Source organism: Vombatus ursinus, unplaced genomic scaffold (genome assembly GCF_900497805.2).
Source record: "Vombatus ursinus unplaced genomic scaffold, bare-nosed wombat genome assembly UNPS02014802.1, whole genome shotgun sequence".
Taxonomy (NCBI): domain Eukaryota; kingdom Metazoa; phylum Chordata; class Mammalia; order Diprotodontia; family Vombatidae; genus Vombatus; species Vombatus ursinus.
In genome coordinates this window covers 25,640,361-25,653,407 of record NW_020954580.1, presented here as the reverse complement: position 1 = coordinate 25,653,407, position 13,047 = coordinate 25,640,361, and the positions used below count along the sequence as shown (strand labels likewise).

The 13,047-nt window shown below is 35.8% G+C and overlaps 1 protein-coding gene across 8 annotated transcripts in view; it reads right to left on the bottom strand.

Moving 5' to 3' along the window:
• ZC3H13 (zinc finger CCCH-type containing 13) overlaps window positions 1–13,047 on the bottom strand; it is an 80,060-nt gene that overhangs the window by 39,928 nt on the left and 27,085 nt on the right. For 4 of the 8 annotated variants that reach the window (XM_027873569.1, XM_027873573.1, XM_027873571.1 and 1 more), the window contains exons 8-9: window positions 9,890–10,087; window positions 630–940 (exon numbers count right to left, since the gene is read on the bottom strand). In XM_027873569.1, coding sequence (XP_027729370.1) covers window positions 630–940; window positions 9,890–10,087 — 509 coding nt within the window. Of the gene's footprint in view, window positions 1–629; window positions 941–5,172; window positions 5,347–9,889; window positions 10,088–13,047 lie in introns of all 8 variants that reach the window. The other 4 variants (XM_027873566.1, XM_027873568.1, XM_027873567.1 and 1 more) reach the window with 2 other exon arrangements.

The window sequence follows — 13,047 nt, the reverse complement described above, 5'->3', positions numbered from 1 at the left end:
AACAGGTTCCAAGAATCTGTGATTTTTTAGGGGAAGTTGTCTAATATAGAGGTAATGTACTGATAATATAGCTGGAAAAACCCTAGAGTTCCCCTATAGTCTCAAGACCTAGAGTCTTTACAGATATATGGGAGAGAATAAAAGAATTATCAGAACCAGTTGAGTTCTGAGGATCCCAGACGTCTGATGGCATGAAATCACTTTAAGGAGTAGAGATGAAAAAAGAATATAAAAGAGGATGGGAAACAAAGGTGCATAAGGAATGGAAAAGCTACACTTACTTGATCTGTGGAAAGAATATTGGATTTGGAGTCCAAGAAACTGAGTTTAAAGTTCAGCTTTGCTGAGACAAAAAAAAAAATTTTGCTTGGACAAATCACTTATCTCTGTGGGCCTAACTGCTACAATCTGAACATCATACTTTCTCAACACAAATGATACAGTAGCAGGACAAGGTCTGCATAAATTACTGAAAATTTACTACAAACAGCATAAGGCCTCTGTTACAACAAAATAATTTGTTATAAAGAAATTTTATATCTACAAACTAGGAACTATATACATATATATGCATATATTTGTGTATATATATATATACACTATGTATAAAACACTAAAAATATGCTTACCCTCCCTCCTTTCATGGCGTCGATCATGTGACTGTGAGGCCCGCTCATGATCATGCCTTCCTTTTTCACGCAAGGGGGATCGATGTCGTGATGGACTCCTCTTTCTCTGAGGAGAAGACGAGGACCGAGGTGGATAAGGAGAAGGAGAGCGCCTCACTGGTGGAGATGCTGTCCTCTGGTAGGCTGGGGAAGGAGTTCGTTTTCGCCGAGGAGAAGGAGAATGTCTTTGAATGGATGACCCTGATTGTGATGAGGATGAGTGATGCCTGGAAGATAAAGGAGAATGACGCTGTCCTGCTGGGGAAGCAGACCTACAGAAAAAAAAAAAAAAAATATATATATATATATATATGTGTGTGTGTGTGTGTGTGTAAAAGAAAACAACTTCTTTATTTTCTATGAAATAGAAAAAAATCTTCACTAAATACTAAAACTGGATACAAAAACTTATAATAAACAAAAACAGATAAGATATAATAATTAAGTAAGTAGACTTCTAGGATCATGAAACTAATTTATCAATCCTAGTGTTAGCAGGAAAAATGAAGCAATTTAAAATGATAGCTCTGGGCAGAAAATTCTGTATTTTCTTTCTGGACTTAGCTACTAATAACGTTCCCTACTCCAAGAGGTATTCTCCAGTGGGAGCACAAAGCTCAACCCCAAGCAAGAGTCTCATGCTTGCTTAAGATTATCCACGGCAGTGAACACAAGTACTTATCAGCGAATAAGGGACATGGGTAATGGTGAGAATTACTTGATAAATGAGTGCAGTATGTACTGCTAAGAGCCATAACCTCAAGGAAAAGTGGCTATAAAAGCTAGTAGAAGACCTGAAGAGGAAAAACTGTTACTATATGATATAAGGGTACAATACCTACTGTCTATTACCAACACACCTCAGCAAAGACAGCTAGAATAAAGGTTATCTGGCATGGATTAGGAAAAGAAAAGTAGTGTACACTGTCTGCATCTCACATTGACTGCCTCCACCCCACGGGCCGGCATATGATGAGCTCTTCTCTGGCTCGTAGATGTATTTTCTTATTAGCATACATTAACACTGCTAACAGCTAAAAATCCGCTGAGGCACAGCAGGGACTCACAACCTACTCCTAGATATTCTGGCATATCTGCACTTGTCCATATTGAAAATGGTGAATGAATAAATGAATGAATGAGCACTTATTAAGTGCTTACTACATGCCAAGTACTGTGCTAAACAAGGGGAGTACAAACAGAAAAAACAGCTCCTTCTCTCAAAGAACTCACATTCCTAGTAGGGAAGACAATGCATGGAAGAGTTCAGGAGCAAGGTAGGTAGAAAGAACCAGAGGTCTTAGAGGTTCAGCTGTAAGGCAGATGGCAAGTACGAGGAGCCCTTAAGATGTATCAGCATGTCTGCCCCAGGAGTGGCCCACCACCTTTGGGAAAGAGGGAGTCAACCTAACAGTAGAAATTGAAGATTTCAGGTTTCTCTCCAGCTGGGTGGGTATGGGGACTAGAGGGAAGTCAGTGTCCAACCAAGAGAAGGCAAGAGTAAGGAGGCATCAGGGTCTGACAATGAATGTGATGAACACTTCTTCTATTTCTGGGGACATATGACCTGGAATTCTACTTACACATTTGATATGGATTCAAACTGTAACATGAATGACCTTGATAAGAAAAGTAATTGTTCATTCTTTCTTCTATGGTATTTACATGAAGATACTTAAAAACTCCAACTAATTTCCTATAATGAGACCATTAAAATTACATATACTTGCTTGAAAAACTCTTCTTCTACACACACACACACACACACACTCTCTCTCTCTCTCTCTCTCTCTCTATCTCTCTCACACAGACACCCAAACATATAGATACATAATGCTAACTATAAAGCAACAAGATTTTTGGTGTTTTTCTAAACAAACATCAGAATTTATAAATCCAAATAATTCGTTGTTCACTTCAAAGTAGTTACTTTGGGGGGACCAAACATGTATTCCAACAACTCTGATAAAGCCAAAAACAACTTTGAAACTGACTTCACAGCCTGAGGCACATTCTTTCAAATGTCCTCAAAATCTTCTTTGAGACTTAGTTTAGTTTTTACAAAAAGCCTACAATAAACAAGGAGCAATTCTCTCATGAATAATGAAAAAAATCAAGCTGGATAGTAACACTTATGTTCAAGAAATACTTCATACAAAATACATGAGCTGGAATACTATCATAGTAAAGAAGCCTATCACAAAGAAACTTTCAAGGGCTTCAAAGTTCCTACATAAGCCTATCTTATCTATCAATTATATACTGTCATAGTAAAGTAGTCAATCACCAAGAATCTCTAAAGATCTTTTTTTTTTTAAAGCAATTGGGGTTAAGTGACTTGCCCAGGGTCACACAGCTAGTAAGTGTCAAGTGTTTGATCTGAGGCCATATTTGAACTCAGATCCTCCTGACTTCAAGGCCGTTGCTCTACCCACTGCACCACCTAGCTGACGCCTAAAGATCAATTTAAAGAAGACAAAGACCAAGAATGTCTCAAGGTCTTCACAGTTCCACGAGACCCAGCAGTATGAGTTCTGTTAGAACAACTCCACTGACTGTAAATAAATTAATTTTGCCTTCACTTTGATTTTGATGGGCACACTACTAGGTCTAGTGAACATCCTATTTTCCCACTACAGTTTCATACTGTATGTCAAGGTCATACAGAAAAGATCATGTTTCATTATCAGTTATTATTTTCTTCAAAAACACCATTTTGTTGGCTCCAGGAAGCATTTCTCGAAAGATCAAAGCAATCATCAAATCTGCTCTTCTCCAACATTCAAAATATATGGCATAATCTTCAGAGAAACTTTAATGCTCATCCTTTCCTAATTTATCTGTTTTATAGGAACCAAATCTCTAAACCTTTTAAACATTTTAACTGATCCAATGAAGAATTCAAAACCCACACTGTCCATCAACAGGACATTTTCCCTAACTACTTTAAATTTTATTCTCTTAACTTCTAGTTTGGTCAGTGTCTCATTTAACTTTACAAAGATTTTTATATCCTTTTCTCTAAATAAAGGTCACTTATTTTTTCATTGACTGAAAACAACACAGATTGTCACAGATACTAGCACAAAAACAGGTAACGTTCAAAGTGCGACTGCTATGCATTCAAATATTACAAAAGCATCCTTACTATGATCAATGCAAGCCAATGCAAGCAAAACTCATTCTTATTACTTTACAAGTCAAATGATAAATATGTTCAAATTAGGTGCCCATCTATAACCAGGACCACATTTTGTTCTAGTAACCAAGATGTATCACTATTGGATTGTCAAATTTTTGAGAGGAGTGTTAGAGATGAAATTTTAAAACTGCCTAAATAAAATTCAGCACAGTAATTTTCTAAAACTAAGAAAAATTTTCCCCAAAACTAGTTTCTACAGACAGAAGCATTTGAAAGCACATTGCTAAAGGGCAGACACTAGGACTTCGAAACCCGTATGGTCTCCAGCCAGAGAATTCAGTCAATAATGATCTGAACAATCTGAGCCTGAAATTATGATTCATTCCATGTCCCAGATAACAATACCAAGCACAGGGAGACTAAATTGTGCCTAGGCACTTGAATCAGACCTGAACCATAAAATACACACACACACACACACACACACACACACACACACACACACACACAGCTTTTATAGCTTTAGTTTTTATTTTACAAGTCTTTTTCAACCACCTGCCTGCCATAAAAGGAAACAGTACTGGGTATATTTACAAGACAGAGTACAAAATTAACAAAAATGTCACTGACAAAAAAAAAAAGGTCTTATTCTCTTTTTAACTCAGGCAAAAATAATCAAATTCAATACAAAACAAAAATTTGGACCAGAAGTCAAAATTTCAGGGAAAACAAGAATGACTTTACTGAACCAAAAAAGGGAAAATAAAAGTACATAGTCTTTCCAGTACTCCAAAACTCAAATTTGTAAACTACAGGACTATCCTGACATATAGCCATTAAGGTATAGCTTGATCAGACACCAATCAAAAAAGGTGTTGCTAGTTTGCGTGTTTGTTTTGAAATGCTGTCCCAATTCAGAATAGAGTGTTTCATTTTGAAAGAAAATCCCCAAAAGGTCAGAGGGAGAAGCTCAGAGAGAAAAGCTCCCCTAGTCCATGAAGGAAAACTCTTAAGCCATGAACCAATTTGATAAAACAAAATTTCTCACCTCAAAAAGCAAGTAACAATTATCAACCTTCCTCTACAAATTGTTTCTCTGAGTGTTTATGCAATGTCAACTAAGCTGTGATTCAACCTTTTAAACAAATCATGTAAAAAGTAAGAGTCTGAGTAAATGGATTATGAAACAGACTAACCAAAACTTCTAAATACCATATATTATGATAAATAGATGACAAAAAGCACCAACACATTGTAGCTATCCAAGCTCCTTTACTGTATATAAAAGAATTTTTCTTGTTAAAATTAGACAAATTTCTGAACCTCAATCGTACTTCCCTATACAAGCCTATGTTCTCCCACCTGCGAGATGGAGAAAAAGAATGCTTTTGAGTCGATGATTTTGTTGGAGCCCGAGAAGCTTGTCGTCTCTTTGCAGCAGGGGGTGAATATTCCCTGGAAGGGGAAGAATTACTGCCAGAATGATCTGCAGGACTGGGGGAACGCTTTTGTCTATGGGAACCTTCCGAAGGATCTCTATTCAGAAAACATACAAGTAGTAACTTGTTAAACAGACATGACGTAAACAAACTGATAGAAGAAATGAAAAAAAAACAAACAAGCAAATAATATCTGAGCCAAAGCACCTTCAAAAAGCAGTCTGCATTAGATTTCATTTTTGCATCTGGCAGAGGTGGTATGGGGGTAGGCGGTGGTAATGCATGTGTGCGTATACACACATACACACACACATGCATGTGTGCATACACACACATACACACACATGCATATGTGCATACACACACACGCATGGATATATACATACGTGTAAATAAATCATATTTTTTCTCAATTTAAGAAGAATCAAATACGTCAAGGTAACCCCAAATTCATATGACGTTTAATCTCAAGTTCTGAAAAATTTTTACTTCTGGGGGCAGCTAGGTGGGGCAGTGGATAGAGCACCAGCCCTGAAGTCAAGAAGACCTGAGCTCTAATCGGGCCTCAGACCAAACACTTGACACTAGCTGTGTGACCCTGGGCAAGTCACTTAACCTCAACTGACTAAAAAAAAACAAAACAAAAAAAAATTTTAACTTCTGGGGAACATATTACAATAAAACAACTTTGCAAATAGCCATTCTACCAAGAAGAAAAAAACACTTGTTCCTGACATTGTGCACTGGAGATAATGAAGACAAGTAGTTGGAATGCTATATACAAAGACAATGTCAAAGAATCATATTCTGAATTGCAGAAATAAGGAATGTAATGCTTCAAATCTGGGCTGACTCAGTTACATATGCTACAAGTAAATAATTATAGTGATATTGTCAGTGGTAAGATCATCTACTATTTTCTATTCTTGTGGAGCTTTTTTGAAGACAAGCTTGTGAAACAGGGCAAAAAGCATCATTTTTTCAAGGTTAAAATTTCCCATTATATAGACTTACATCTGTTGTTGAGAAGTTCAAAGAACAGTTCATTAGACCAGGGGTGAGGGTTTTGTTTTTAAATTAAAAAGACCAAGAAATAGAATATTTAAAATGATAATTGTCATTTTACATGGATCTATAATAAACAATTTAGCTTAAGCTAAACTAATAAGACTTTATGATAAAACAAAACAAAACAAAAAAACAACAACAACAACACTGAAGCCCTGACCCCAGCTAAAATGAATGAAATAAAGGACAAAATATTTAACCAGAGCACACAATTAGAATTATTCCTAAGTCAGCAGATGGTCTTGATTTCAGCTTAAGTTCAGAAAGTCATTTAGAACTGAAATGACAAACACATTTTGAAAAGCAGCTATAAGTAAAGCAATTGTCCAACTACTTCTGTACCGATACTACCTAAAATAAATTAAATAGTGTATCAAACAGAAAGTAAATTTAAAATACCCAGACTCTTTATATACTGGAAAAGCAAAAAAACGTACTAAGTACTAATTCTAGGTCTAAATTTGAAAGAGAATTCATTCAAAATATTAAGTATTATGAAAAATATTTTCCAGAGTTGTATAACAATATAAAAGAATCAGAATTTCAAGGTCAGTATTGAAATTTCATTCCTGATAGTCCATTTAATAAATAATTTTTTAAAATGTATTCTACAAGCTAACTTACATTAAGAGATGCCTACCTCAAAAAAAAAAAAAAAAGAAAAGAAAAAGAAAAAGTGGTTACCAAATTTCCCAACTCAAATCAATCTATCTACATTTGTTGATATAACATAGTTCTGTAAGCACAAACAAAATCCCTAGGAACAAGGCCTCTATTAACAAGTCACTCAGATATTGATGTAGTTAGGTGAAATTCTGTTATTTCTTAGCTGTGACCAGTAATCAAAGAGGATGGCTGCACACCTAGGCAATCCACTATTAGTCATCTGCAGTCAGGGAGGCATCTGTGGCTATGTGTGGCCTTAGTGTCACCACAGGTGGAACAATTCTGATAGAGTGTATCACTACACAAACTGAGAGGGCCTCCTTCACTGAATAAGGAGGGATGAAAGGAAGAAGGATCCGCGTAAAGCAGAGCCGGGTAGGAAATGTATGCCCTGGAATGAATGAATCCCTATGGCTTCTGTATTATTTTTACCTGTGGTAAACAGGTTTCTGATAATAAAATGTTTATCTACAACGTATATTACTTTCTAATTAACAACACTGGTAATAATTAATGTTTTTTTTCCAGATACTAAACTGTTTGTGAAAATGACCCAATAAAGTTTCATCAACATTAAAAATTTTTTAGTAACTGCTAAGTTACTTACCTTAAAGGTACTAAGTAGGAGTTACTGTTACTGTTATTACCCAGACAGTATGAAGAAGGGGCCAAAAGTATTTCCTATCCTGGTTCAGTACTTTGACTTTTAAAAATTTAGTCCATTTTCTAAAATTCATAGCAATGAACATTTACCATGAGATAAACCTAAAAATTTTTCAAACCAGCCTTTTTAGAAGAGTTATAAACAAAGAGTGATTAGCTCCCACAAGACTATAAACACCTCTAGTTGAATGGAAGCTCCTAAAGTTCAGGAACTATTTCCTTTTTGTCTATGAATCCCCAGTATGTGGCAAAATATCTTATACAAAAGCAGGCGCTTCCTAAATATTTCCTTAATTGAAACTACAGGATTCAACCTGACTTCTAAGCTTCAGAGCCTTCAATCCAGCCAGAACTTTCTTTCCTGGCTTTGTTCCTCCAATGTCTTGGTGAAAACCCCAAACTGTGAGCTCTGATTCTCTTCTGAGTCACAAGAAAGTGGGCTCTAGAATTCCTGGTGGAGAGAGTTAAAGGATGGCTGCATAGTTGAAAGTTGCCAGTAGTGAACTGGGAGCAATGGAGCTAGAGAGCCAGGACAGAGATGCTGGGAGGCATTAAGTGCCCCGAAGTCATAAAAATCATACACTTTTCTCTAAAGTACAATTTGAGGCATAGGTAAGCACCATTAAAAAAAACTACGAAAACATACAATCATTCCCTAATTTGTAGGCAGTGATTATTCAAATTACAAAATGATTCACAATGGGATTCCTCTAAATAATAAGCTCTCTTAGTACAATGAAGTTTGTTTACTAAATCAGCTCCTAGAATCTGAAGGCAGAGAGAGGTAAGCTAAAAAGGGTTCAAAATGTTAAAAACCACTGTAGATTCCAAAACAAAAATTAAAAATAGCCCTGATAACATAAGCTAATTGGAACATTTGATTTCATTTATAATGATCTAACTGATGGCACTTTTCAGGACAACATCTAATATAAAAGGAGTTATAGCCTATACAAAAAAAGACTTTTATCATTTAAGTCAGTCTCTTAAAAAACACCAGTCTACCAGGAATTTATTTAGGAGTAATAAGAAAGACCAAGTTGTTTTTTCTTTTATTTACAAGTAAATTCAGGAAGCCAAGTACCACAGAGGAATGTAAAACAACAAGCAATTATTAAGCGCTTACTATGTGTCAAAATAAGAATGGCTTCCTCAGTCCAGTAAACAGATAAGCTACCTCATTTCTGCCCTACTTTTGGGATCATTTTTACTCATATATCCCTCAAAAACTAACCCTATCATCTGACAGCAGCTTCCAATATTTGTCCTAAGCCCATAACTATAAAGCTTGTATTAACTTGTTACTGGATAAGGGATTTATTCAGAAACAGACCCAAAATGGCAGTGTTCAGAAATTTGTAGGTCTTTAACTTTCTAATCATACACAATGTTAAGAACATCATTCTCCCACAGCACAATATGACATGATCTCACACAACAAATTAAGGTGATTCTTCTAACTCCCTAAAACTGTATAGACATAAATTCAAATAATACATTTTGTGAAACCATGTACCTTCATAAAGGCACACAAGTGATCACCAAAAAAAATTGGCAATTATTACCTGGTAGTCAAAAAACCACTGGTGAAAATCACTGTGGTAGAAGTTATTTATGCTTTTCATCTCTCCTCAAGAACAAAGGAACTCTATGAAGACTTCAACTGTGTATAAACATGAGTTTGAAAACTAGCTAGGGAAGGGATATTTTAGACTGACAGGAAACCAAAATAGCAAAAACCTGTCTTTTGAACAGTAAAATAAATCTTTTCCCTAAGCAAAAGAAAGTTATGAGATTTGCCTAAATAGTACCCATCAGTACATGTGATAAGAAAAGAAGAAAATCAGGAACTGATAACTTCTTAAGCCTGCATGGTGTCTATCTGAGAATGTCTTCTTTAAAATGCATGGTCTAACAGAGATCCTACTATGATGGCTCACAGTTCTAAATCTGGAAGCCCAAGAGAAATTTTAGGAGGTTGCCTTTCTCCTTTGTTATTTCAAAATAAAAATATCTCCAATGAAAACGGATTCCTCTTTTCTTGGGCTCCCTGATGAAGTTGGTAATGTTTAGGTGGTTATGCTTTTTACCCAGTAATTCCATTTTCAAAGGTGTTAAAATACACTACAGCTGAAAAGTTTGTCAAATGTTAATGTTCTACATTACATAAGAGGATAATGAACAAAACAATAAAAATCCAAAGGGTAAAACAAGATCATAATTCAGAACACAATCCTACTTACCTCTGCTTCTCTTTTTTTTCTTTATGTCTTTCAATATCCCTTCCTCTATCTTTCCCTTCTCTTGGCTTTTCTTCAACCCGTTCTTTTGCTTTATGTTTTTCTTTATGTTTTTTCCCCAAGGCAGTTTCTTCCTGTATAGGAGGAGGTGGGCTAGGAGTACGAGGTCCTTTCTTTTTACTCTGGTTGCTTTTAGAACTCCTAATGGCATTAAAAAAGTATCAGTTTATCTTTAAAAGGTAAACGGCTATTTTAACTTAGTATAACTTAATGGTTCATCTTTCTAAATCCAAATGAGATTTCATAAGTTAAATTCCTTTAACAGTATTAATAAAACCTAAGAAAGGATCACATATGAAAAAATTTAACTGCCCTATTCTTAATATGCTCTTTTTGTTGTTCAGTCATGTCTGGCTCTTCATGACCCCATTTGGAGTTTTCTTAGCAAAGATACTGGAGTGGTTCATCCTTTCCTCTTCCAGCTCATTTTACAGATGAGGAAACTGAGACAAATAGGGTTAAGTGACTTGCCCAGGGTCACACAGGCAGTGTCTGAGGCCAAATTTGAACTCAGGTCTTCCTGACTCCAGGCCCAGTGCTCTATCCACTGCACCACCTACCTGCCGGTCTATATCTTTAAAAGCAGAAATAGTAGGTATGCCAATAAGAAATGAGGAATTATGCTGGAAATGTCAACTATTTCCCTACCATAAAAACTAAGGAACAATTCAGGATGCAGGATCACAGAAATGACTGTGACAGACATCCGTTAAAATTTGTCTAGCCCACAGAAAAACTAAAAGTGAAATCATCCATTGAAGTTCATCACATCCTTAACAAGGATTATGTTGATGTAACTAAGTATTTATCTGTTCATTCTTTAACTAAAACAGAAGTGGTCAACTGATTTCTTTATGGTCACCTGACTAATATAGTACTGTATTATTTTAGTTTAGTTAATGTTTTCAACTTCCTAGCAAATTTTAATTCAAAATCTTTTTTTAATAGCTCACAGAGAAATTTCACATATTTCTTTTAATCCCTTACTTACTCACACTTTTTTTTTTTTTTTTTTGGCTAGGCAATGGGGTTAAGTGACTTGCCCAAGGACACACAGCTAGTTAAGTGTTATGTGTCTAAGGCCGGATTTGAACTCAGGTCCTCCTGAATCCAGGGCCAGTGCTCTATCCACTGTACCACCTAGCTGCCCCTTACTCACACTTATTACTAAACCCTATCATTCCCTGTTTCTCAAGGCTTGAGTTTTGATAATTCCAAACAATAAAAATACATATTAACCTAAGAAAATTTGAAGAGACAGGAAGTCCAGCCATAAAGGCTTTAATATTTGCCTGTTTTTCAATCTTAAGCTTTTCTCTTCTAAATCTCCCATATTCATTCTCTCCTAGAATACTCCTAAGTTTTTCTTATATGAAATGCTTAAAATAACATAAAACTCCACTTCTCTTTTCCTTCCAAGTCCCTCATTTAAAAGTTTTTTAAGAGTTGGTCAATCAATCAAGCCATTATTAAGTACCTACTATGTGCCAAGTACCTTAAATTGGTTTTAGTGACCATTAAAATCTTAATGAACCCTTACCTAGGGTTCACTATCTACAGATTACAGATTATTTCGTCCTGTCTCTACTTCTGCATCTTTATGGATCAGCTCATTACTTATAATACCACCATACAAGAGGAACTCAAAAGTGCTAATATTGTTAGCAACTATGTGACAAAAGGGTTTGCTCACAGGATCACAGAGTTGGGACTTTTGAAGCCATCTAACACAACCTCCTAATTTTAAAGATGAGGAAACAAAGTCCCAGAGAAGTTAAATGTCTTGTCCAAGGTAATCCAGGGAGTTTGACAGGAGGGGTTTGATCAAATAATCAAAACTTCCACTTATCAATGTTAGCCGTTTTCCCTCCTCTTACCAGAAATAATAGTTTACTGTATGAGCACACCAGAAAAAATAGGTTATACCCAGAGGTATGCTGCATTCACTATGTTACTAAGCACATTCTAAGTTTTCCATATAGTCCAAACCATAAACTGCTATGCTATGCAGCTACTAGTCCATTAATATTAGAATTTTTGCCCTACTAAATAAAACATTTGTTCTACTAGAAAGATAACAATGCTTACATCAAAGATCACATAGATCATTTTCAAGACAGAAGCATGAGGGCTGGAGGTCCATTCTCCAAAGTTTATATTACTACTAAAACAGAATTTCCATCTTTCAAGCCTAATTCCTCCTCCAAAGATGAATTTTGTTGACAAATGTCTATTGTACAGATTTGGGAGATTTTATTGTGCTAACTGAAGAAATCCAAGAATTGATTCACAATCTGTAGAATCAGGGAGATTTTGTTTGCTTGTTTGTCTGTTTTTAGGCAAATGGGGTTAGGAGACTTGCCCAGGGTCGAATCAGGAAGATTTTTAAACCAACTTTATGCCAACTGATTATTCGGTGGAGAGAAAAAGCCTAGTCAAAAAGGCTTTACTATTGGTTTACCTTTTTCTTTCTTAAACTCTTTTCTAAACCTCTCAAATTCATTCTCTCCTAGATTACTCTTGAACTCGAAGTATTCAATGGCAATAGTATTACATACAAACAACAAACATGTATAAAAAGGTTCTACAGAATGCAGAACACTGAGCTAGGCAACACGGGAGAAACAAAAGACACAGTTCTTAACCTGAAGGAAGATAAAGTCTCCTAAGTGATAAGACACCAAAATAACAACATACGGCTATAATTTACATTACACAGAAAGTGCAATGTGAAATCTAAAGGGGAAGGTCATTATCAATAGGGGAAGTGCTCAAGAACGACTTCCAGATTCAAAAGACTAAAAACTTAAACCAGAATATAGGTAGCAAATATAAAATGAATGAAAGGCCATTGAGGTACAATGTGTATCAAAGATGGCATCAAGAATCAATTACATCCTAGTTCCTCTTAATGTCCCAGACAACTATTTAAGAGAAAGAGATGATGTATTTGTTATGGGCTTACTCTGTTCCAGGCACAGTGCTAACTGCTGAAAGTACAAATAAAAGCAAGACAATCCCTACCCTCAAGGAACTTACATTCTGATGGTGGAACACGACAAGGCAAAAGGGGTGAAGTAGGGGGGTGGGAGGGGAGGCAG